At 48.7% G+C, this 23,590-nt stretch overlaps 10 protein-coding genes across 10 annotated transcripts; 5 read left to right on the forward strand and 5 right to left on the reverse strand.

Moving 5' to 3' along the window:
• Positions 1 to 1,649: 1,649 nt before the first annotated feature.
• Positions 1,650 to 3,616, forward strand: BDQ94DRAFT_168514 (cytochrome P450; the record flags this gene model as incomplete). The annotated part of the gene is made up of 5 exons (XM_026771078.1): positions 1,650 to 2,103; positions 2,168 to 2,359; positions 2,432 to 2,766; positions 2,839 to 3,376; positions 3,426 to 3,616. The coding sequence occupies 5 exons, from the start codon at positions 1,650 to 1,652 to the stop codon at positions 3,614 to 3,616; spliced, it is 1,710 nt and encodes a 569-aa protein (XP_026628520.1).
• Positions 3,617 to 5,187: 1,571 nt separating this feature from the next.
• On the forward strand, positions 5,188 to 9,486 carry BDQ94DRAFT_186318 (aminophospholipid-translocating P4-type ATPase DRS2; the record flags this gene model as incomplete). The annotated part of the gene is made up of 3 exons (XM_026775122.1): positions 5,188 to 8,111; positions 8,163 to 8,466; positions 8,530 to 9,486. 3 exons carry the CDS (start codon positions 5,188 to 5,190, stop codon positions 9,376 to 9,378), a joined length of 4,077 nt encoding a protein of 1,358 aa, XP_026628521.1. The 3' UTR covers positions 9,379 to 9,486.
• A 457-nt stretch (positions 9,487 to 9,943) lies between these two features.
• BDQ94DRAFT_168516 (type-X family DNA polymerase) lies at positions 9,944 to 11,974 on the reverse strand (the record flags this gene model as incomplete). Its single annotated transcript, XM_026771079.1, has 1 exon — positions 9,944 to 11,974. One exon carries the CDS (start codon positions 11,972 to 11,974, stop codon positions 9,944 to 9,946), a length of 2,031 nt encoding a protein of 676 aa, XP_026628522.1.
• A 1,669-nt stretch (positions 11,975 to 13,643) lies between these two features.
• BDQ94DRAFT_168517 (chitin deacetylase) lies at positions 13,644 to 14,484 on the forward strand (the record flags this gene model as incomplete). The annotated part of the gene is made up of 3 exons (XM_026771080.1): positions 13,644 to 13,936; positions 14,000 to 14,364; positions 14,423 to 14,484. 3 exons carry the CDS (start codon positions 13,644 to 13,646, stop codon positions 14,482 to 14,484), a joined length of 720 nt encoding a protein of 239 aa, XP_026628523.1.
• A 413-nt stretch (positions 14,485 to 14,897) lies between these two features.
• On the reverse strand, positions 14,898 to 17,057 carry BDQ94DRAFT_128925 (HoxN/HupN/NixA family nickel/cobalt transporter). The gene is made up of 7 exons (XM_026763914.1): positions 16,654 to 17,057; positions 16,568 to 16,578; positions 16,437 to 16,509; positions 16,300 to 16,385; positions 15,966 to 16,244; positions 15,770 to 15,915; positions 14,898 to 15,705 (listed from the first exon to the last, which is right to left on the reverse strand). The coding sequence occupies exons 1-7, from the start codon at positions 16,879 to 16,881 to the stop codon at positions 15,113 to 15,115; spliced, it is 1,416 nt and encodes a 471-aa protein (XP_026628524.1). The 5' UTR covers positions 16,882 to 17,057; the 3' UTR covers positions 14,898 to 15,112.
• Positions 17,058 to 17,577: 520 nt separating this feature from the next.
• BDQ94DRAFT_139715 (uncharacterized protein) lies at positions 17,578 to 19,311 on the reverse strand. Its single transcript, XM_026765484.1, has 2 exons — positions 18,011 to 19,311; positions 17,578 to 17,951 (listed from the first exon to the last, which is right to left on the reverse strand). The coding sequence occupies exon 1, from the start codon at positions 19,174 to 19,176 to the stop codon at positions 18,175 to 18,177; it is 1,002 nt and encodes a 333-aa protein (XP_026628525.1). The 5' UTR covers positions 19,177 to 19,311; the 3' UTR covers positions 17,578 to 17,951; positions 18,011 to 18,174.
• BDQ94DRAFT_168519 (uncharacterized protein) lies at positions 17,704 to 18,149 on the reverse strand (the record flags this gene model as incomplete). Its single annotated transcript, XM_026771081.1, has 2 exons — positions 17,704 to 17,951; positions 18,011 to 18,149. 2 exons carry the CDS (start codon positions 18,147 to 18,149, stop codon positions 17,704 to 17,706), a joined length of 387 nt encoding a protein of 128 aa, XP_026628526.1.
• A 303-nt stretch (positions 19,312 to 19,614) lies between the features above and the next one.
• On the reverse strand, positions 19,615 to 20,993 carry BDQ94DRAFT_139717 (uncharacterized protein). Its single transcript, XM_026765485.1, has one exon. The coding sequence runs from the start codon at positions 20,330 to 20,332 to the stop codon at positions 19,916 to 19,918; it is 417 nt and encodes a 138-aa protein (XP_026628527.1). The 5' UTR covers positions 20,333 to 20,993; the 3' UTR covers positions 19,615 to 19,915.
• BDQ94DRAFT_128957 (uncharacterized protein) lies at positions 20,442 to 20,942 on the forward strand. Its single transcript, XM_026763915.1, has one exon. It carries the CDS (start codon positions 20,550 to 20,552, stop codon positions 20,832 to 20,834), a length of 285 nt encoding a protein of 94 aa, XP_026628528.1. The 5' UTR covers positions 20,442 to 20,549; the 3' UTR covers positions 20,835 to 20,942.
• On the forward strand, positions 20,839 to 22,507 carry BDQ94DRAFT_139719 (uncharacterized protein). Its single transcript, XM_026765486.1, has 4 exons — positions 20,839 to 20,861; positions 20,971 to 21,087; positions 21,137 to 22,421; positions 22,480 to 22,507. Exon 3 carries the CDS (start codon positions 21,369 to 21,371, stop codon positions 22,194 to 22,196), a length of 828 nt encoding a protein of 275 aa, XP_026628529.1. The 5' UTR covers positions 20,839 to 20,861; positions 20,971 to 21,087; positions 21,137 to 21,368; the 3' UTR covers positions 22,197 to 22,421; positions 22,480 to 22,507.
• Positions 22,508 to 23,590: the final 1,083 nt, after the last annotated feature.

The following is a 23,590-nucleotide window of genomic DNA, read 5'->3' on the forward strand; positions in this document are numbered from 1 at the left end:
AATCCTGCTTCAATCCACGCAACGCCCACTTAGTGGACTCCAGAACTGTGAAAGGTCCGTGCAGACTACTCTAGAGATCCAAGCTTTTATTCATATGAATATGAAACAAACTCCAACCCACAATTTAATATCCGGGCCCAGCGCCAAGACACGCTGCGTGGAATTAAACCAGATAGCGTCGGAAAATTGAGGGACTAAGAAAGATTAGGTTTAATGTTTGGGAATGGCCTGTGGTCTAGAATGTGGAGTTTAGAAGCTTAATAAATGAGTAGTATCTCTTGAGCATGGATTCCTAAACATGCATCAACATAGCCTCCCTGGTAGAAGCTATTTTTGTCGTGCGCGCGCTAAGACCTACTACAGATATAACAACGTTCTTTCCGACGACTCTCAAGCCTCTCTATCTCCATGATTTCGCAGTATCCAGATTCAATGAAACCCTCATTTATGGTCAAAAGCTAACTACACAGTTGGACTATCTTCAAGCAACCATAGCAAGGTGAATCAACTACCCAGTGTATGTCTCTACAATGTGGGAGTAAGCTTGATTCAATGGACACGTTCTGTGAAAAGCGGTGAAGCCTTACAGGGAAGGCAGATTATACCCTTTGGTATAAGGACTCCGACAAAGACTAGAACAATGGCGTTATCCTGAAAGCGAAAGAGGTGGGGTATAACTGAGTGAGTGGTGTTACATGCAAATATGATCTAGGGAAAAGAAAGTGAACGACAGTTTATTCGGAAATCTAAGTGACTACTACTCTTCGAAGTTTGTCTGTATGAGAAAACCAGCCATTCAAGGAAGTACACAGGCGGTATTAGTGATTAGGTTTCCAGTACTCCCTGAAATCATACAACTGGAAAAGGTGTTTGAAGCGCTAGAAATACTATTGTATTTCTTCTGGCCCGGGTTGTAAGAGAAACATCCTTGGTCTCTCTGAAAAACCCTGATGTCGTGATGGCTGGATAGGATAGAAGACGTTTGCACCCGGGTATTGAAGCTCAACCATATAGATCTATGACATTATTGAAAGAAGGATGTGGAATACATTTGAATGCCTTCATATGCATACATATCTGGGACTAATGATGTGGTCATGTGGCTCTATATCATGATGCTATTAGTACTACTTGACACGAAGAATTGCATCTACATAGTGGTATGTTATAACCACATTGTGATAATTAGACTTCGTTGAATATTAATTCAGTGCTTCTAATAGTATATATATCTGGTTCAATGAGAGACAGACTCTTCAGTACTAGTACTATAAGCTACTAGGTGTCTACTAGTGCTTTGTGGCTGTCAACAATTTATATTGTATTGCGCGTCATGCATCCAGCTTATGTCTCCGTAGGGTCATATTATTGCTGAATTTAGATTACTAGGTTTATCACGGTAATACAGACTGGAGTGAACATTAGCGTTCATTTATGCCAGCACAGCGTTGGACGCCTAACCACTGGCATTAGTTTTGTCGATCGGATGACAGAGCATCGGCTGCAAACAGACATGCCAGCATGTCCGCATCCATGGCTCGCTCTACCACTATTACGCTCTACATTAAATATCAGCTGCTCCACCCTGTTTCATTTTGACCTGAAACAACTCCAATCTCTATAGCATCTTAAATCGGTGTATGAGCACAATGCAACTCTCTTCATCTGTTGTCTCGTTAGCAGACATTCGGGCTGTGTTGGAATCGGATCTGCTCAGCCTCGCAGCTTCTGCCGCGGGGTTCGGGCTGCTTTCGCATGTCAGTCTCTTTCGCACCAATTTTCCGGTCGAAGACTATCTCTTCATATTGCTTGCACTCTATGTGGTCGCAGTTCTATCAACAGCATATGCATACTTGACTTTGACGCAGTTCTCGGTCGCTCAAGCTCTTCTTAGAGTGATACTTATCTCATCCGCGTTCAACACGGGTCTTATCTCCAGTATTGGCATCTATAGATTATTCTTCCATCGCCTGCATCACTTCCCAGGTCCAGTAGGTGCCAAGATATCTCGCTTCTATAATGCCTACTTGGCAGGCAAAGATCTCCAATACAATGTGGAGATCGCAAGACTTCATCAGGAATATGGCGACTTTATTCGAACTGGTAATCCTCCGCTAGTTACTTATCCATCTCCTCGTCCAAGTGGTAATGTATTCCGCGATTATAGGTCCACGCGAGGTCTGCATTGTACGGAAGTCCGCCATACCTTTGCTCTTTGGGCCACAGTCCAAATGCAGTAAGTCAACATGGTATGCTCATGTGTCAACAAATCCCAAGTACTGCTCCATACATCACACTCGGGATCACGATGATCACCGAAAGCGGAGAAAGGCCTGGGACCGGGGCTTCAGCATAAAATGTATGTTAACCTGGAAACGCTCTCTCACATCATCGCTCATAGCCCAGTGACTAATCTCATAATGTCGCTCAGCTCTCGGGATCTATGAGCCCCGCGTCAAAAGCAAGGTAGATCTACTAGCCTCCCATGTAGCAAAGAACCTGGGCAAGCCTATCGATGTGACGGCTTGGACAATGTTTCTTAGCTTTGATATAATGGGAGACGTCGGCTTTGGCAAAGATTTCCACAACCTGACCACCGGGGTGGAACATCCAGCGATCAAAGGAGTCCATGATCATATGGCCGCCGGTGCTACTCTATTACAGGTCCCGTGGTTCCTCTATATACTCTGCCGTATCCCCGGAGCCGTTTCCGGCTACTCGAGCTTTTTCAAGTGGTGTGCTGATGAAATCGAAAGAAAGCAGAAGGTATGCAACCCCTCATTGTGAAAACCTAATAGCAAGTCTCTAATGATTGTGTCGTATCATGTTATTATACAGACTTGGGATGCCAATGCATATCCAGAAGATGTTGTTTCGTGGCTCCTCAAAGCATACGTGGAGCAAAATGCTTCTGCTGCTCCTTCTCGTTTGGCACTCAACGAGGACTCGAGGGCAGTTATTATCGCAGGAAGTGAGACCACAGCCACCACCTTGGCGACCGTCCTTTACTATCTGGCTAAGCATCCATCGGTGCTGGCTAAGCTTCAGGAGAAACTGGACGAGGCTATGCCGGACGGAGCAGATCACTGGAGCTATGATACAGTCAAGGATATCGCTTTCATTGATGACATTATTAATGAAACACTTCGTCTGCGCCCTGCTGTAATGACCGGGGGCTATCGTGTCACGCCAGCCGAAGGACTTCAGGTTGATGAAGTCCATATACCAGGAGACACCATTGTTTTCGTGCCCGTTCAGCTAATTCAGACTGACGAAAGGTACTACGAAAGCGCTAAGGAATTCATTCCAGAGCGGTGGAGTGAGAAGAGATACGAGATGAAGACCGATGGTGCCCCTTTCATCCCATTCCTGACAGGTACGTGATGGTTTCCCTTGTGGTTTACCCAAATTGACATTTGGAGTAGGCCCTTATATCTGTCCCGGGAAGAACCTCGCCATGATTAGTCTGCGGACCAGCATATCAACCATAGCCCAGCAGTACAACTTCTCGTTTGCGCCTGGCGAGACGGGGGAGGCTTTCGAAACGGGAGCACAGGATACTTTTACTACGAGTCTGCCTCCTTTGCAGCTTGCATTCCAACGTCGTCAGATGTAATTATCAAATTGTTGTGGCAATCGTTCCTTATTGAGTTCTTTAGCAAGTATGCATGTCTCATAGTAATGCACATTATCTTCCCACATCCAAGCAGCTATCGGCTAGTATCCATAAAAGATAGTTCACGGCGGCGGCGGCGGCGGCTTCTGATAACATACTATGCTCCAAGCTCCCTCCCTAGCCATAGCTCTAGGTCACTTATTAAACACCAGGGCCAATGAGGCTCTCCAGTTACTCCTGGAATATTATAACAATATATCACAAAGTCGCAGTCTTCATCCCTCAACTCTCATTCATATTCATTGATATGGTCGCACTCCCAAAACGTGCGAATATCTTGCCCAGGGATTAGGGACAGCCTCGAGATCTCGGAGTATAGGTACTCCAACCGCGTGAATCTGTCATTTTCGTTTATCAAAAGCAATGGTCATTGTGGAGCCTTGTAAAATTAGTTATGTTCAAGAACTCCAACCAACGAACTTGGTAGCTTCGGTAGTAGCAGCCATACCTTCTAGGAATGTAGCTATGAATGAAAAGATTTCTTAGAAGCAAAAGCTGGCTGGCAGTCATTTGCTTCCTTGTTACGTGTCCAACACATATTGATGGGCTCATGATAAGGTACATATGATGGCATTGCAACCACAATAGATAGATAACTACTACTAAGCAGGAGGTTGAGTATCACTATACGATGCGTTCATCTGTAACTAGTGTAGATGGACCATGGGGATGATAACCATTAGAGACAGAGTATAGCATCTAATAATAGGCATGCGCTGCTTACCGGGATCGTGGCGCAGCTTTGAATGCTCTTGTTGTGGGTACTCGCAACTTGCCAAACTGACATGCAGGTGAGCCAAGCCAAGAAGGACATTTGAGATGATTGTCACGTTCTTTTCATATTGTGCATAGTAGCAACAATATCTTCTCATTTGAAATCCGTGCAGTCATGCGCTTTCTTTTGTAGATGGGAACTCATTATATGCCTCAGGTGTCAATAACGGTGTAACGGTATTACGACAATACATCATGCCACCATTCCCTCTTCGGCATCACTAACCCGATCTGGCAGCCCCGTGACGGGCCATTTCTCTTGCAATGGACTGAACAACCAACTGCCGAGACGAAGAAGCTCTCCCTTCAGCTGTGGAAATGGACGGCTCTTGTGGTTGATCTCGCTATATTAATCTGAAACTGTTTCAGAGGGTGGGCACCAGCTAGCTCTCATTCCATTCTGGCGGGCAAACCCACCTGTCTCAACGGGGTATGGATCGGACAAGACAAAGAATCGTGTCGGCCCAGCCACTGGCGGTGATCCAACGCTAACTCTGATTAGCCTCGACGCCTTTGCGCGGCATCTGGCTGAACCTCCAGGCAGTCAGAATTTCTCCTCACCCCCATCCCAACTTTTGCACCTTCCTCGTCGCTTACTATCGACTCTCGAGTGAACCGCTTGTTTCCTCCTCGTGCTCCGATCGCGTCACAAGTCCAGTGTCTTCTGCGTCCCTCTCTCCCGTCTCGTCCCGGCCAATCAATGCTCCAGGGGCACCTGTTTGTCCGCCCCCAGCGTCATGGCCAGCGGTAGGCCCCCCGGCCCTCATCCAGCCGCTGGCCACAATGATGAACTGCTGCTGGATGAGTCGGCTCCCATGTACAACTCGGGACAACGCCCACCGGTCAACGATGACCACTTGTTGCGACAATACGACATTGACGACTCCGAGACTCCTCACCCGCGTCCCTCGGTTTCCTACGACCAGTTCGTCGGCGGACAGGTGCCGCCGCAGTCCGGTGCTCATGCAATGCCCGCGCATCCCCCGACCCAAGCGGGGGTATACATGACCGATCCTTACTCCGGTGCCGACATGTCCCGCACCTACTCGCAAACCTCTGGTTTAAGCAACTACCACCGCTACTCCCTCGATGAATTTGACGATGACCGGTCGATGCACGGATATTACGATCTGGACTACCAAGATGATAACCATTTACAACCCGATAGCCGTGTTCGGCAAGCAAAGGAAAGAAACAGTATCCTGGGTTTGGGAGGCGGGCTGATGGGCAGAGCGAAGCACATGCTGGGCATGGGTGCTGAGTACTCGGAGATGGATCTGCCCCTGACGGAATCTGGAGCCAGAGCTGCGCGGGTGGACAGTGCAGATCCGGACGAAGGCGCCGCGGCCAGAGCACCCAAGGCTTCCAAGAAGTCGGATTTCAAGTTTGGATTTGGCCGCAGAAAGGTCGACCCGTCTACGCTGGGTCCTCGCATGATCGTTCTGAACAACCCGCCTGCCAATGCTACGCACAAATACGTCGACAACCACGTTTCAACGGCCAAGTACAATGTCATTACCTTTGTTCCGAAGTTCCTCTACGAACAATTCTCGAAATACGCCAACCTGTTCTTCCTCTTCACCGCCGTTCTCCAGCAGATTCCGAACGTGTCTCCAACGAACAGATATACTACTATTGCCCCGCTGTGTATTGTGTTGGCGGTATCGGCTATAAAGGAATTAGTTGAGGACTACAAGCGGAGGATGTCCGATAAAGGACTGAACAATTCGAAGACCCAAGTCCTGAAGGGGTCACAGTTCCATGAGACTAAGTGGATTGATGTGGCCGTGGGAGATATTGTCCGGGTCGAGTCGGAACAACCATTCCCAGCTGATTTGGTTCTACTAGCGTCCTCAGAACCTGAGGGCTTGTGTTATATCGAAACCGCTAACTTAGACGGGGAAACGAACTTGAAGATTAAGCAAGCAATTCCGGAAACCGCACATTTGGTCAGCCCCGCGGATCTCAGTCGCTTAAGTGGACGGGTTCGGTCCGAGCAGCCAAACAGCAGTCTGTACACCTACGAAGCAACTTTGACAATGCACGCCGGTGGAGGTGAAAAGGAACTACCATTGGCACCGGACCAGCTTCTCCTTCGAGGCGCCACCCTCAGGAACACTCCATGGGTTCATGGCATTGTCGTTTTCACAGGTCACGAATCGAAGCTGATGCGGAACGCGACAGCAACTCCGATCAAGCGAACTGCAGTGGAACGCATGGTGAATGTCCAAATTCTCATGTTGGTTGGCATTCTAGTTTCACTTAGTGTCATCAGTTCCGTTGGTGACCTGATTGTTCGCCAAACTGAGGCTAGCAAGCTCACGTATTTGGACTACGGCAGTACAAATCCGGTCAAACAGTTCGTCCTTGACATCTTTACGTATTGGGTCCTCTATTCGAATCTTGTCCCTATCTCGCTTTTCGTGACGATTGAAATTGTCAAGTATGCCCAGGCCTTCTTGATCAATTCCGATCTTGATATCTACTATGACAAGACAGATACCCCGGCCACGTGCAGGACATCCTCTTTGGTTGAAGAGTTGGGCCAGATAGAGTACATTTTCTCCGATAAAACTGGTACACTGACTTGCAACATGATGGAGTTCAAGCAATGCACGATCTCGGGCATCCAGTACGGTGACGACATTCCGGAGGATCGGCAAGCCACCGTTGAGGATGGAATGGAAGTCGGAGTCCATAGTTTTAAGAAGTTGAGGGAGAACCTTCGCTCTCACCCTACCAAGGATGCTATACATCATTTCCTCACTCTGCTCGCTACTTGTCACACGGTCATTCCGGAGAGATCTGAGAAGGAGCCTGGGAAGATCAAATATCAAGCCGCTTCTCCTGATGAAGGTGCTCTTGTCGAAGGTGCTGCAACCTTGGGCTATGCCTTCTCCAATCGCAAGCCCCGGTCAGTGATCTTCACCTTTGACAACCAGGATTACGAATACGAACTTTTAGCGGTCTGCGAATTCAATTCTACGAGAAAGCGCATGTCGACAATCTTTCGCTGCCCTGATGGCAAAATCCGCATCTACACAAAGGGCGCGGATACAGTTATTCTGGAACGCCTGCACCCCGACAATCCGATGGTTGAAGCGACCTTGCAGCATCTGGAGGACTATGCTTCGGATGGTCTCCGGACGCTTTGCTTGGCTATGCGTGAAGTTCCCGAAGACGAATTCCAGCAGTGGTACCAGATCTACGACAAGGCTGCGACAACAGTTGGCGGAAACCGTGCCGACGAGCTGGATAAGGCTTCGGAGCTGATTGAGAAGGATTTCTATCTCCTGGGAGCCACGGCAATTGAAGATCGTTTGCAGGACGGAGTCCCAGACACTATCCATACCCTCCAGACGGCAGGAATCAAGATCTGGGTCTTGACTGGTGACAGACAAGAAACCGCCATCAACATTGGAATGTCGTGCAAGCTTATCTCGGAGGATATGACATTGTTGATTATCAATGAAGAGAGTGCCGAGGCTACTCGAGATAATTTGACCAAGAAGCTCCAGGCTGTGCAAAGCCAGGGCACCTCTGGTGAAATCGAGGCGCTAGCTCTGATTATTGATGGTCGATCATTGACATTTGCCCTTGAGAAGGATATGGAGAAGCTGTTCCTAGACCTAGCTGTCATGTGTAAAGCTGTGGTCTGCTGGTAAGTCAACCTCACTTCCGTAGGCGGCGGGTCTGAGCTAATGTTCTATAGTCGTGTCTCTCCCCTTCAAAAGGCCCTCGTCGTCAAGCTTGTTAAACGCCACCTCAAGTCTCTACTTCTCGCCATTGGAGATGGAGCAAACGACGTGTCTATGATTCAAGCAGCACACGTTGGTGTTGGTATCAGTGGTGTCGAAGGTCTACAAGCTGCTCGTTCTGCGGATGTTGCTATTGCGCAATTTCGGTTCCTGCGCAAGCTTCTTCTCGTCCATGGTGCCTGGAATTACCACCGGATAAGTCGTGTCATTCTGTACTCGTTCTACAAGAACATTGCTCTTTATATGACGCAATTCTGGGTGAGTTAGCCTTGATTCGGGCGAAGCTGTTCGCCATTTTGTACTGCTACTGACAACCTCTAGTATTCCTTCCAAAACGCTTTCTCGGGTGAGGTTATCTACGAATCTTGGACTCTGTCATTCTACAACGTGTTCTTCACCGTGCTCCCTCCATTCGCAATGGGTATTTGCGATCAGTACATCTCCGCTCGATTGTTGGACCGCTACCCCCAGCTGTACCAACTCGGACAGAAGGGTATGTTCTTCAGGAGACACAGTTTCTGGTCGTGGGTTCTAAACGGCTTCTACCACTCCCTCCTGCTGTACGTCGTCTCGGAACTATTCTTCCTCTGGGACGGTCCCACAGGAGACGGCAAAACCTCCGGTCACTGGGTCTGGGCCGAAGCAACCTACACCGCGGCTCTAGCCACAGTGCTTGGCAAAGCAGCCTTGATCACTAATATCTGGACTAAATACACGTTCATCGCCATTCCAGGCTCGATGCTACTATGGCTCATTTTCCTCCCGGCCTACGGTTACGCAGCACCAGCCATCGGCTTCTCACAAGAATACTATGGCACGATCCCTCGTCTCTTCAAAGACCCCGTCTTCTACCTAATGGCCGTCATCCTCCCCTGCATCTGCCTACTCCGCGACTACGCCTGGAAGTACGCCAAGCGCATGTACTACCCGCAACACTACCACCACGTGCAGGAAATCCAGAAATACAACGTCCAGGACTACCGCCCACGCATGGAACAGTTCCAGAAGGCGATCCGCAAAGTCCGTCAAGTCCAACGTATGCGGAAACAGCGCGGCTACGCATTCAGTCAGGCCGACGAAGGTGGACAGATGAGAGTGGTAAATGCTTACGATACTACCCGGGGCAGAGGGCGCTATGGTGAAATGACCAGCTCCAGGGCTCTGGTGTAATGATGACTTGATTGACTTAACCTGATTGATTGATCGATGGAAGCTCTTTTTTTTTTGTGTCTTTGTATTTTCTTTCTTTTTTCTTCTTCCTTTCTTTCGCTTCTCTGTAATTCTTTGAAGTGTCCCCGTCTCGTCTCATTGCATGAGTCTCCATGTATTAGTTGCATTTTCTGGCGATGAAATGAAGTCTCCTTTTTCATCTCTTTTTGGAATGGATGGATGTGGCTTGGTCCTTTTGTGTCCTTCCTCTCTCCCTTTATATTACCTACCTACCTACCTTACCAACTACTTCAATGAGACAGCGTGAAACAATGGTGGCGGTTATCTTAGTGGCCGTTCTATCCTTCTTACTTAGCGTTCTACTAGTACGCAGATATAGTCATCCCGACAGATCTCCAGCTACATACATACTACTTGCTAGTGAACGATACCACGGTTCAGAACTCAATTATACGTCACTTTACCACACCAACCACGTGTACTATTTAAAAGAATAAACCAGGGCCAACAGCTCAACCCAAAAAGCAAAAAAAAAAAAAAATAAATAAATAAAAATAAACTGGCATCACCGGGTACACCTCTCCTCCGGCCTCCTCCACCCGACCCCCAGCCCCTCCATAACCAACCTCTCCCTCTCCTCCCACGTCTCCCCGTCGCCCTCAAGATCAACAACCTGACCCCCCGACGTCCTTTCCCTAACCCCACTCGAATCAAACTTCCATCCATGCGCCTTCTTCACGTACCGCCGTAGATCCCGCTCGAAGGTCTTATCACCTGACCAGCCGAGCACGGCACACCCGACCGTTCGCCAGGGGGAAATAATGATGTCTACTCTGCGGTGGGGATTTGGGTTTCGTTTACTTCTTGTGTAATGTTCTTCTTCTGGGGTTTCTGATTGGTTCTGAGGGGTATCAGCGTCGTCGAAGTGAGGATCCTGCCATACGACGAGGGCTTTATCTAATGTATCGAAGTTCTTCCCCGTGCTGTCGGCATTACTTGCCCGGTAGGGAAGGGTTTGTTGGTCGCGGTTAGAGGTCATTAAGTGGAGGGCTAGGGTGTGGGTGATCCAGCCGGAGGATTCAAGGCTGGCGACTACGTCGAGGACCAGGTTCTTGGTTAGAGATTCGTCCGGGTGGGTGAGGATGAGGTCGACGTCGCCGCAGAGGGGTTTTCCACGACGGTAGCCGCCTACGATTATGCATTGGATGCCCTTTTCTTCGTTGTCGAAGGAGGTTGGGCGGACGAGATTGGCGTGTTGGGTTACTGTTGTGGCGATCTGTTCGACTTCGGGGCGGGGGATTCCGATTAGGAACTCGTCGTAGTATTTTACTCCGATTTGTTGGACGCGCGTGAGGCTGTTCCAGCCGTGTTCGATGATGTCGTCGAGGTCCGTCCAGTGGCGGTAGTAGTAGAGTTCGCGGGCGGTTTTGGCGCCGACGCCCCAGATGTTGTAGAAGGTGTTGAGGATGCGGAGGGTCGGGTCGTTGTCTAGGAGAGATGCGGCTGAGAGGGTGCCCGTTGGGCTTTCTTGGTATTCGTAGAAGAGGTTGGCGATTTTGGTGTCGCAGCCTGGGAGGGTGAGGACCTCGGAGGGGCGGCGGAATTCGTGTGGATAGGCTGCGATTGCCGCGATAGAGGTGCTGTAGGCGCGGACGCCGATTTCGTCGAGTGTTAATTCGCGAATTTGTCGGATTTTGATCAGCTGGTTGATGAAGCCTTCGTTTGGAGGGTGGAGGGGTGCGGAGCGCAGGCAGGCGTAGAGGACGTGCTCCTTCACCCAGTCTGGGGCTGGGGGAAGGGACTCGGTTTCCTCGTTCTCCGAGGTGGTAGTTCGGTATAATTTGGGCGGGTTGTGAGTCGAATCGTGAGTACGCGAATGATGATATACGGTCGGTGGCTTTGGTGGCGGTCGTAATGCGGCATCTTGCCTAGCTCGTTGGAGGATATCGCTCCCTAGGGAGGTTGGTTTCGGGGGCTCTGCGGGACGTGGAGCCCGTCGGGCGATGTAAATCGTAAATGGATCGGTAGGAAGGAGCTCTTGCGTCTTGAGACATTGGTCCAGCCAGTCTAGTTTGACGACGCTGATGGTGTCTGCTTGTGCAACGGAGGATGACACAGAAGACGCGTCAGACGGATTGGAAATAGTAGATTCCGCGGCGGGGGAATCAGTCTGCGTCCGATGGAGATGCCGCGAGGGGTCGTGCCGACTTTTCATCCCATCTTCTTCGTCTTCTGTCTCCGTGCTGAGGTCGATAATGTCGGCCTGGTCTGCAGGCTTTTTCGACTCAGCTGCATTGACACGACGCCGCTTCCTGGGGGGCTCGGGTTTACTGATAGGTTCGGTCCATAATCCTCGAGATCGTAGTTCTAAAGCCGCTCGCTTGCCTTGTCCGATTCTCCCGAGTACCAGTCTGGCTTCGGATATGTCGTAGGTCAGAGGTGCTTCTCGCTTAACCAGCTTCTCCTCTATGCCGTGAAGCGATTCCAGACTGAGATGGGTCGGAAGCACAAAGATAGGCGGGCAGTTTAGAAAGCTGGGACCAGATTCCCCTGCATCGTCATCCTGTGCAGGAGAACTTGCTGTAGTTTCGGACATGACCAAGCTATATATTCATTGTGGTTGGGTCCAACGAGAGTTGCTATATAGAGGAAGTGTAAGAAACCACAACGTGAAGCCACTGTACAGATCACTTCCAAATTATTTCATATATATAGATCCCTGAATATGCGACTGTGATTTTATGGGAAATCATCGGGGCGTTTAGCTTGCGACAGCGCTAGATGTGTCTCGTGGCCGAAGACAGGCTGGATAGTTGCATAGAACGACGACTCTCAAGCTAAGAAGACACTCCGATCGGTCGTTGTAGAAATCGAATACGAGAGTACCAGGATGTTGTCAATAATGAAGGTAGATCATCGTGCTTGCTGTGTTTGGTGCGCTCTTGTCTAAAGCAAAAGGAAGAATGAAAAGCGAATCTTGCGTCGTGATGGCTGACGTCACCTTCGTATCTCCGTTTGTGCCTGAGGCATAAAAGGCATAGGTTACCCATTTGGGATGTCGCTGTATACACACAACTCTAGCCATCTGAACACAGTCAGTGGATGGGATAATTTCAATTTTCTTCTCCGAGATCTCTCCAGATGCATATATAAAGACACACGTGTGGGAGGTCTTATGCGTAAGCTTTTCTGTCCGGATTTATGTCAGAAGAAGCAGCACAGTTGTCTCACGTGGTTGCTAAGGGGCACAGATATCCTGCGTCATTTCGTTCGTGTCGTTGGTATACCTACACGTCAAGAGAAATTTTGATCTAGCCACTTGCATACCCTAGACAATCATGGTTTCATGACGTCGGAGATTTTCTCCATTTTCGGATCATGGATGCTAGAGCATCTGCGAGCTATGTGGTTAATCTGGCAGCCCGGGAAACTATCAACAGACGAGGATGGCGGGACTCACTTGCGCTTGAAAATTCAACCAGGCACAGACCCCCAAACTGCATGCTACAGGGGTTCTTTTTTACCATGGAATACTTGGGCTTCAGTCCGTACATGACTTGTCTAGGATCCTTTCATCGATTACTGTACAAATGTTTACTATGGTATCTAGAGTGGAAATGGAAGAACATAGGCAAGTAACCGATGCCAGATCATCCGACAATTTCTATGTATAACTATACAAGGAGTTCTGGAACCCCAGCAACTTGACTGTCAGTGTAACCTTGAAATGTCGCGCCTAGCTATCTTTTAAACACGACTCAGACCAAGTCAGCCTCATTGAACTTTTGCCAGGGGTCGCGACAAATAACCCTCGGTTGGCAGTACTCCAATCGGTTGAGACAACCCAACTTATCGTTTGACTTCCCACACCCCTGGATCCATTCTAAAGTTTGTCCATAATGTCTATGACTAGACAAGCATTAAGCTAGGTGTATTGGGGACTTCTTATGTCTGGGGATGGGGTTGAGCAATCGACTATACACCCATTCCAATATGGGCTACGAAAGAGCGGACCGTCTTTTGAACAACAGGAACATGAAGAACACTTTGGTGGAGTGCTCGGGCCCTTCATCATGGACGATATATACCCGAGGCGCGAGCAAGAGACAGAAAATAATTTTTAAGTTTTTGGTCCACTCACATAGACCTGATACCTTCTGAGAACAAACTTCCCGGCACCTCTTGCTGAGCACATCTGACATTGGTTCGTCAGGGCACTATAGCAACATCGTTTGCTATCTTCCATCACTGAACCATCCTTCACCATGTCCAAATCCCTCGCATTGGTCGCTCTTGCAACAATCAGCCCCAGCGCATTATGTGCCCCTATCACCAGCAGGGACATCCCATTCGGGCAGATCATCACCACATGCACCACCCCCAACACCGTCGCCCTAACCTTCGATGACGGTCCATCCTCATACACTCCCCAATTGCTTGACCTTCTCAGCGAATACAAAGTCCGAGCTACCTTTTTCGTCCTAGGCGAAGCCAGTCAATCAAACCCCCAGATTATCCAGCGTATCAGGCAAGAGGGGCATCAAGTTGGTTCCCATACGTATGCACCCCCAAGCACATCAATCAACCCAATCACACAGGAACTAACAGCTACATAATACAGCTTCGACCACATCAGCCTCCCCACGTTAAGCTACGACCAAATCGTCCAAGAAATGACGAGCCTTGAATCCGTGCTTCAAAGCACCATGGGCGATATTCCAACCTACATGCGGCCTCCCTACTTCGACGTCAACGACTTGACCCTGCAGGTTATGAGTGATCTCGGATACCATGTTATCACAGCCAGTATTGATACTAAGGACTACAACCACAATAGCCCTGATCTGATTAGTCAAAGTTATGACAAATTCGTCACTGAGCTCAACAATGGCGGTAATCTTTGCTTGGCTCATGATACTAAAGAACAGACGGTGGTCACACTGGCGAAGATGATGCTCGATGAGACGAAGTCGAGGGGGTTGACTGGTATTTTCCCAATCTTCTCTCCAGTATATGGTTAACTTGGGTGGCTAACCTTTTGCAGTTACTACTGTCGGCGATTGTCTGGGTGAGCCAGAGGCGTCGTGGTACCGTTCCAGCCGATAGAGGTTTAAATTTCACGGTGTGGTGGGTTCAGTCCCTGAGTCGAACGCGATTGCTTCCGGTTATATCTGGCGAGGATGGGTACTGGTAACTATGGTGGTATATCTTTCTGGGTTGTGGCTATCGGAGCTTTTCTTCATGTTCGGATAATGGGTATACCATGGTGCCTAGGTAGTCGATGGTAGATACATAGCGAGCCGACAGATCTGATTGGAAGAGGTTGAGCTTGGTTTTAATGGCTGCGTATTGGTTGTCCGAGATACACACGAGACATCGCTAGGCTTTATGTTCTTAAATCTCGAGATATAGCTAGTTAAGAAGTTAATCACAGATGAGAGCGAGATGGCTGTCACTAGTCATTCCCAAGTGAGGGCAAACCTATTCTATTGAACGTGTAATTCCTTTGGCTGTTCGACTAGATATTTCCTATGAATTCGTATATTAAGTGCTATCAAAAACGAATAACTTTTAATCTCTATCATACTATAGAGCATAATAAATCCACCGTTGTATAATCGTAAAATGCATGACAATTGCATACTCATATCTCATTATCACCTCACTACCCTACCCGACCATCACCGCAGCAGACAACACAAGACCACTTTCCTTTCCTCGACAAACCCCCACATCACCGCGCAGGGCCCCCTCCCACCGGCTCCACCGTAACAGACGCATCACCCTTGCCCGTAGCCCCATAATTAACAGTAGTCGCACCTTCTCTATCTTCATCAAGAATCGGCGTTTCAAGAGCATTAGTAGTGGTCGGTCCATCCCGGTAGCCTTCCACATCAGTGACAATAGTCTTTCCATGTCTCCGGGCAATCCACCTTCTCCAGGGCTTGTAAACAACCACACTGAGCCCGCCGACTATTATGAATACACCACAGATACCGCCGCCAATGGCGTCGTAGTAATCTCCTGCTACTTGCACGCCATCCCAGAATTTGCCGGTGGGGTTAGCGACGTTCAGAACGAGGGTGAGCAGTTGGATCACGCCGATGACGATGGCTACCATGACTGTTAGGCATGTTAGGACGATAGAGTAGTATAGGAATGCTACTGGGTCGCGGTGGTTCTTGGATGGCTCGACCTCGGTGTCTTCGCCCATGAGGGGCGCGTCAGAGGAAGTGTCGCTCTTTGGCGGGAGGAAGTTGGCGGAGGGTTGGACGTAGAGGGAGAGCATTAGGGCTCCGTCGGTGGTGTCGAGGAGACACATTCCCGCTGGGAAGAATTTAGTAAAGTGATAGAGTAGGGAGAGGATTTGTGTGCCAAGTTAGCAACTTACCCGTGAATAGGACGGGGAAGATCAGGATAACCCAAAAGTTAGTGCCCTTGGCAGCCTCGACAGACGAGATGCCAAGAAGGGCAATCTCAGAAGATGTGTCAAAGCCAAGGCCGAACAAGATTCCAAGCGGATACATTTTCCAAGGTCTGAGCGAGATTAATACTCTTACTTGGCAACAGGTGATGTGGAGTCTTACCTGTCAATAAGCTTGAACATGCGCTTAAGTACTGAGAACAGCACACCACCACCCTCGATCTTCCAGACTTCATCTTCTTGGCCTTCGGGTAGATCCAAGACCTTCTGCATTTGTTTGTATAATTTGAACAAGATGTAGGCATTCATAAGACCCAGTAGAATCAAGAAAGCGGCACTGACTGAAGTGCCGATGATACCGCCAATTGTGCTGAAACTGTCGAATCTTGATGAGATAGCGGCAGCAGTCGCTGCGACTACGATGGAGGTAATGATAACAATGCTGAATTGGTGTTAGTTTAGTTTGAAGAAGGGTGTGTCTAGGGGAAGAAACTCACGTAGAATGGCCAAGAGAGAAGAAGGTGCCTACGGTGACGGGCGTTTGGCCCGTTGCCAGTAATCTTCTCGTCATCAGATCGATGGCCTACACAGTATTTGTTAGGACGTATTCCGAAAGTGGATATTGGGTAATTACCGAGATATGGTCCGCATCAAAAGCATGTCTCAATCCGAGAGTATAAGAAAGTACAGCATTAGACACCAGGGACCTGGAATGACTTAGTCAGATAATACTATCTCCATAAGTATAGCCTTCAGATCACATACGGGTAATAGCGCTGGAAACAATATTAGCTCGTAGCCTAGAGATGAAGATATATAGTCGAGATGATCATCAGAAGGGTCATACATACCAACACAATTGCGGCGGCAATCCACACCACAACGTTAATGAAGGCAATGAACAGAATAATGGCGATGGCAGGCAGAGGAACCTTCTTCAGTCCCGGCAACCGACGATGCGATCGCTCGGCCTGCTTGACGAACTTCTTGATGTTCCATTTGCTGCCTACAGCACCAGAGTGGCCATTTCCCTCCGAAGCATGGCTTGGGTTAGGACTGGGAGGGGTCGAGTCCCGCATGGTTGACGAATAACAGCCACAGGGACTCCCAGAAGAAATTGCTTAAATATGATTAATTATGAGATATCCTCCCCGATGTCCGTAGTTGAAATAGGATCGAGTGGCTGAATAGGACGATTTATCTGGATAAGATTTGTTGTCCGTCGGTAGGCGTGCCGTGGGGAATGTCAAGGCTTTTTGGGCGCGGGAGGGGAAGAAAACCTGATAAGGCTCACATGCGATAACTATAAGAGATTTAGATGGTCGAATTATCAATGCCAACCGAGCAGTGGATCCGGTTTGACGAACTGAGGACCAGAGGAGAAGGATTACTTATGCGAAGCCCATTTGGCGAGTCTTGCAGTGGACCTCCTTGCAGTCCCACAGGGTCCTGTTGGAGTTGTTGACTAGCAGTTAGTTCCTTGCTCGGCTGGTGTGGTACCGGGGACGCCCGGGGTGTCTTACTTAGAAGAAGTTGAATGCAATGCAATACACCCTTCTTTGTCTATTGAATAAAGACGGATAAGAAACGAACAACCCGCAGATATCAATAATTTAATGATCTCTGTGAGACTACGCTCACATGGATGGATGCAAGCCTGATTCTCCTGGTCTGATTCGGCTCTGGAAACGACAGCCACGTGACGTGCCCGCATCTTGAAGGGCGGAGCACGCCGACCAGCTGCATCTCCGGCTTCATCTTCTAGTCTACACCCCCGTGCAACTTCCCCTCACTTTACGTACTGAAAACTCAATCATGTGAAGACAGCAGATTTCATTTCATGCAGGTTTATTGTACACGTCTGATCCCCGTGAGGGCCGGCTCTTGATGAAAATTTCGGTTCACCTGATCATCCATTTCAAAAGGATCGGTCGGGACGATAGATCCGTTTGCGGGTGAGCATTCAACCTTCCGAATATTTTCGTGCTCGCGGTGGTTTCTTCTCTCTGGAATCCACCCGCCTTGCGGTGGTCCCTGCGCCTAGTTGGCCGGTTTGCCGACATCGCTCGGATAGCTCCACTCAGCCAGCCATGCCTGTTGGCGGGATTCCGCTCAACGGTGGAGTGTTCCTGCCAGTCCGAGAACGGTCCTGCACGGGCGATTAGCTCATGTTCAGTACTAATATACTAAACGTGCAGAGGTCCTTACCCTTTAGATTCCGGGATACTTCTTCAGACTGCTCCGATGCGCAGATGGCTCGGGCTCGGAGGCCCTCTTTAATCATGATCATGATCATGGTAGGGCTGAAGGTGTTGATGGTGCTGGTGGCATAGTATTTGCCCGACATGGTGTCAAGCAATCAATGATGCTGTTCACGCTGCAGCCATAACAGTAGGTGATGGTGTCCACTTGGTAACAGTGGTCTTGCCCAAAGGAAAGTCCGTACGGAGCATGTTCCATTCGTTCCGAGTGATGGGAGTCACATCAGATGCAGACAGTGGTGTCTTGGGACCGCGCTTGGTTGGCAAGTTGTACCTTGTTGGCGGAGGGTTTTGGCGACGAGCTGCCCGGATAGCACGTAGTGGTGACTTCCGGGGACGCTCCACCTTCACCCGGGGTGGGATATTGGTCTTGGCGGGAGGTGCAACATCTGCCTTCGCGGGAGGTGGGATAATGATACCTTCCTGCTTGTATTGCTTTCTGAAGGCATCCGCCACCTGTGCTAACAGCGCATCAGGCACGTTCAGCTGCTCATAGACGCGGTGGAAGAAGGCCTTGCTGAAGGGACGACCATGGAAGTCATTGATGGTACGGTAGAGGAGTTGCGCGCAGGATGAGATGTACGACTCTTCGGGCGGTGTTCCCCGATGAGAAAGGATGCACAGCCGGCGCTTGAGGGTGTAAATGCGGTCCACGTTCAGCAGAGTCAGACCCTCCCTGCTGAAGATCACTTCATTCTGCATAATCGATTGTTGAATCAGGTAGTCATGGGCCTGGCGCTCGTGCTGGCTGCGGTTCAGGGCATCAGTCCAGCTATGACCTAGAGAGAACTTGCTTGCTCCCTTGGCCACCGTGCGGAACACAATTCGCCATGCTGTCTCATCCAGAGGGGTTATGGGAATGACGATGAGATCGGATGGCTGGCCGGTTGGGTAGGGCTTCCCGCGGCCAACAAGCAGAGTGACGTGCATCATCCTCTGCTCCAGTTTGGAAGAAACATATTCAAGGGCGGGGATGATGGAAGGAGTCAAGGTTTCCGAGTCGAAGTTGAATTCAGGTGATAAGGGGGAGGAAATCATATCGCCCTTGAGGCTCCGTGTGGGTGAGTTCGGCACATACACGCCGGTTGGGCGAGGTAAACGCATGACACCCATTATGGTAAGTGAAAGAGGATCACTGCAATAGAGATAAGCAGAAGAAAGAAGAAAAAAAAAAAGTAAGAGTCAAAAGCACTTCAACTCCAGTTACTGGAAGTTGTGCGTGAGAGAAATCCAAAAGGAGCTTGTATTGGGGAGATCGTGGGACAATAAATCTTCATCAGTCCCCAGTAGGACAACAACAAAGGAGGGGAAGCCGGCAATAGAGACGCCAAATCCCTCAACCAACGCTCCACAAATTAGTGCTGCAGTAACCCCTCTTTTTTGTCTATTTTGAGAAATCTAAGGATAGTAAATCTCCCGGCTCTGTGAAGGACGAGGGCCAGTCATTGCCATCCAGCTTGGATCCGGGGGGGCGGCACCCAATGGGTCTGGCGATATAAATAACCTTAAGCGCCGGGCGTGCCGTGTGATGGGCTCGTGCATGGCCCTTATGCAGGTTGAGCACAGAACACGCTAACACTGGAAGCTGACTGGTGGACCAATTTATTTTAGCGTCGATTAATATTACTAGCCAGAGTCCGGATCACTTCTTTCTCTTTGGACCCCATCAATACCAACCCAAGGCTGAACTGGACTTTCACCAACGGTTGTGATAGCCCTATCGGTCCAACGGCAGTACCCCTTCCAACAGCAACATATCCAACATCTCGCTGCACCAACATTGACTGCAAAGAATCGCCCTCTTTCCCGCACATTCATTCAATCCAGGCTTGTCAGCCAACACCCCATGCGCCTACCAGGCCACCCCGCTCCGGAAATCACGCGCCATAGAATGCCGAAGTCTACAGTGCACGCTCAGCTGGCCCCCACCTGATAAGACCTTGCAGGAACTATTGATTTCCTGCATCTGCACAGCGCTAACCCTCCATCTGTGAGAGGTGGGCTTCCAGAATGGCGTGGTCGTGGTTCCATTACCCCGCCTAAGGCTGTCGATAAGTGTGATATGGTCTCGGCTGGACTGGATGGGATTGTGCCATGTATGCTTGCTGTCATGGAAGGATTCACGAGCAAGCCTTCCACCATGTGGGACTCTTAGCCGACGGACGTGACGAAATTTGATGGCCTTGCATCGGAGCACTCGGGTCCTTCCTCGATTCCACATGGCCTGTGGATTTACCGCCCAGTGGGATGAGGGATTTGGCTTGTGCATTAGGTAGTCAATAGTTCCATCTCGCCTGCATGGTCGTACGTGGCGGGTGTCGTGAATGGAATACTCCGTGGGAACGTTATCACACTTAGCTGAGCATGTGGCGTGTTGATATTCGAAGATCGGTATTCATTAGATTGACAGCCTTTGTTTCCCCCGGAGATTTAGGTGATGCTGGCTGACAGATGCCGGCCATCTTCACTGCTCCGTGCATTCGGCCATGTTGTTGGCATTTTGGGGGTCATTTCTAGGTAGATGTGTTGGTAACTTCCAATCTACTGCTCTGCTCTCTTCACTCCAAGGTCATGTGAACTACCACGCTAGTCTAATATTTGCGGGCTCAACTTATACCCTCCTATATCCTCGTCATTCTTCGGTTTTCAGTCTTATGTTCCACTGCACATTTTGCTCTCTACTTGTGCTACCCTCTTCCGCTGAAATAGGCTGCATCATCTTAGTATCTCTAGAAGCTCTTACTCCGGCCTTCAGCTGGAGATTCATGTGAAAGAATTTCCAGGATAAGGAGAGAACTGTGAGTACTTGAAGCGACACGCTTTGCATTTCCAGGGTTCAACGTTATAGGATGGTCTCTTCAAGTCCAAGGCAGCTAATATCTGACACCTTTTCCGAGATACTTCTAGCGCCTCGGAAGCTTCTTTACATCGAGCTTACCATACCAAGTTCTGGAATTTCACCCTTATTTAAGATGAATTTATGGCGATTAATCTACATGCCGACATAAATCATGTAACCTCTGGGTATTCTCCTGCTCTCTATGTCTGACAGACTAGTATTCATGCAATATAGATTCATCTTTTACGGGCATCATCACTGTATTGGCAGGAGCCTAGAGATCAGCAGGTGAGACAAATGACGTGAATACCTTTATGGTACAGGAGTTAGCATTCCACTGTATGTTATTGCATCGGTGGTTTGCCGGTTGTTATACTTTTCATCTTTGGGGAGTGGCTGTGTTTAAAGTACTTCTAATCCATTGTTTTCCTTCTTTGTCCCGAGACTATCAACGGGTTCCTCCAAAATGAATCGATATTCTACCTTGAGTGCAGGCCACTTCATGACGGCAACTTCCTTCATACCCCCGCGATCTGCCTATACCACATGCTTTTGCTCACTTCACCCCATGGTTCCCCTCCTAACACCTCATTATAAAAACCCCAACAAACCATCATTTGTGGCAGCTCCTGACTCCATCCTGCTTTCATCCTGCACATCTGTCTCTGCCTTGTACTCAGATCATCCCACATCCCTATTCACCAACGAGTCACGTGTCAAGATGACAGCGTCAGACGAAGGCTGCCTAGTGCGTCTCAACGAGGATCTTAGGAGCCCCATGATCAACAAAACTGTCGATAAGTTCGTGAGACTGCTTGTGACGAACTTTCTCATGGAGCAGAGTCTTGATTATCTATGGCCCTCAGCAGAAGATGATAACGACGCGGAGGATCAGGCTCAATATCAGAAGAGGGAGGAAATGGTGCCCTCAGTCATCATCGCATTATACGTCATCGCCGCTATACCTACGCCTAAGGATCTAGGGATTGAATGGATCACCGAAGAGGAGCACATGATCCTCAGGCAAGCCTACAAAATAGAGACGGAGAAGCCTATCGAGGAGCGAGTCGTGGATATCGGCGCGATAGACGAATACATAGGGTACATCTGGTATATGATAGTCGTTTCAAGGGATAGAAACGATAATAAACCCATTGAGAAATTCTTGGAGGGGCTGAACGGTTTGCCTTCTGGTAAACCTGCCTTGGGGGTGATGTATCCTCTCCACAAAGATAATTTGGAGCAAGTGGGCATCAATTACAGATCCCATCTCGAAAGATTTCTTGATGAGTGAGGAAGTCCAGAATACGGCTGGAGATGTCCTGTTTGAGTTCAACATTCGTTGAGTCTTCGTCCGCCATTTGCGCTGTTTTTTTTCCTTATATCGCACATACCAGATTTTGTTTGAGCTAAATAGTCGCCCTAGCAATGCCGCGAATTGTTCTTTTTTGATGATTTTCATCAGACCCTTATTTAATAAAATAAGTCCACCAAATCATAAAAGACAAAAAGTAACCTCGTAAGGACCCCCTACCTGAAAAGAAGTACATTAGTGCGGTAATGTTAACCGAGGAAAGAAAAAAAAATCAACAAAAAAGAATGACCAGACTGGGGCTCGATCCCAGGACCTTATCGGTGTTAACGATACGTGATAACCAATTCGTTGAAAAGAGTTTCAATGTTTAATTCTATTAACCACTTGTAAAGTTGTTTCCTCTTCGGCATTGGTTTTGCGATATTCATCTATCCAAACCCACTTTTAGTTTTCCTGCACTCCGACATCTACGCACCTACCACTATGGAATGGTGCTAATAGAATGTGGTTGTCCCGGTAATTGATTCTGGATTCATTCGAGCGCAACCAGCTCGATTTTTAAGCCTTTTCATAACCATTGGGAAAGCGATCGTCGATATATTGAGGATCTGGGAGTATTTGGTGAACTATAGCCCAATGTTGGAAGTACTAGTCGGTCCTGCCTTGCCTGAAAACTGATTTGACATATATCATCTGGGTTAGGTAGGACTTGGAAGAGAAACATGAACATTAACAGGCGTGACGGGATTTCTTACGTGTTGATCAAGATAGATATGTCGCAGGGTCATCCACCAGCTCCGGTCTTCATGACAACTGGGTGGTAGCAGAATTTTACGCCCATGTTTTCCATTACTTGTCTTGTTTCTTGACATCTAAGGGGAGATTCCAAATAAATATTGCGTGTTCAATGTGGGTTCTTCGATTCGAACTTGGACTAAAGCCTCCGATGGATGTTATTCAGTAATTGGTCACGCTCTATTGGGCATTTCCTTCGTGACTTTTATGGTCTTGCCACGTTCATAAATGTGAGCCATAATTAATTCTTCTGTGCAGGCTCTAGGTTTGCAGCTATAGATGTGCACGTGTTTTCTTGACTGTACCGTGTATCGAGATCTATGTTGAAGGGCGCTGGTATCCTGAATTCAATTTTGATGTACGTCGGGTGCTCTACGGGTATGTAGATGTCTATAATACCATTTATATGATTTCTTGGGGATTTTAGTACCATATAGTGACTTTTTACAGCTTTGGGTAACCTTTGTCGACCATTGGCTACCTTTGTGTAGCCCTCGTCGCGCATGCCCTCGGATCCGTGTGACTATTTAGTAGTATATATTTTAGCAGTTGACCGGTACCCGACACAACGAAATCTA

The sequence above is a fragment of the Aspergillus welwitschiae genome (genome assembly GCF_003344945.1).
Source record: "Aspergillus welwitschiae strain CBS 139.54b unplaced genomic scaffold BDQ94scaffold_9, whole genome shotgun sequence".
Taxonomy (NCBI): Eukaryota; Fungi; Ascomycota; class Eurotiomycetes; order Eurotiales; family Aspergillaceae; genus Aspergillus; species Aspergillus welwitschiae.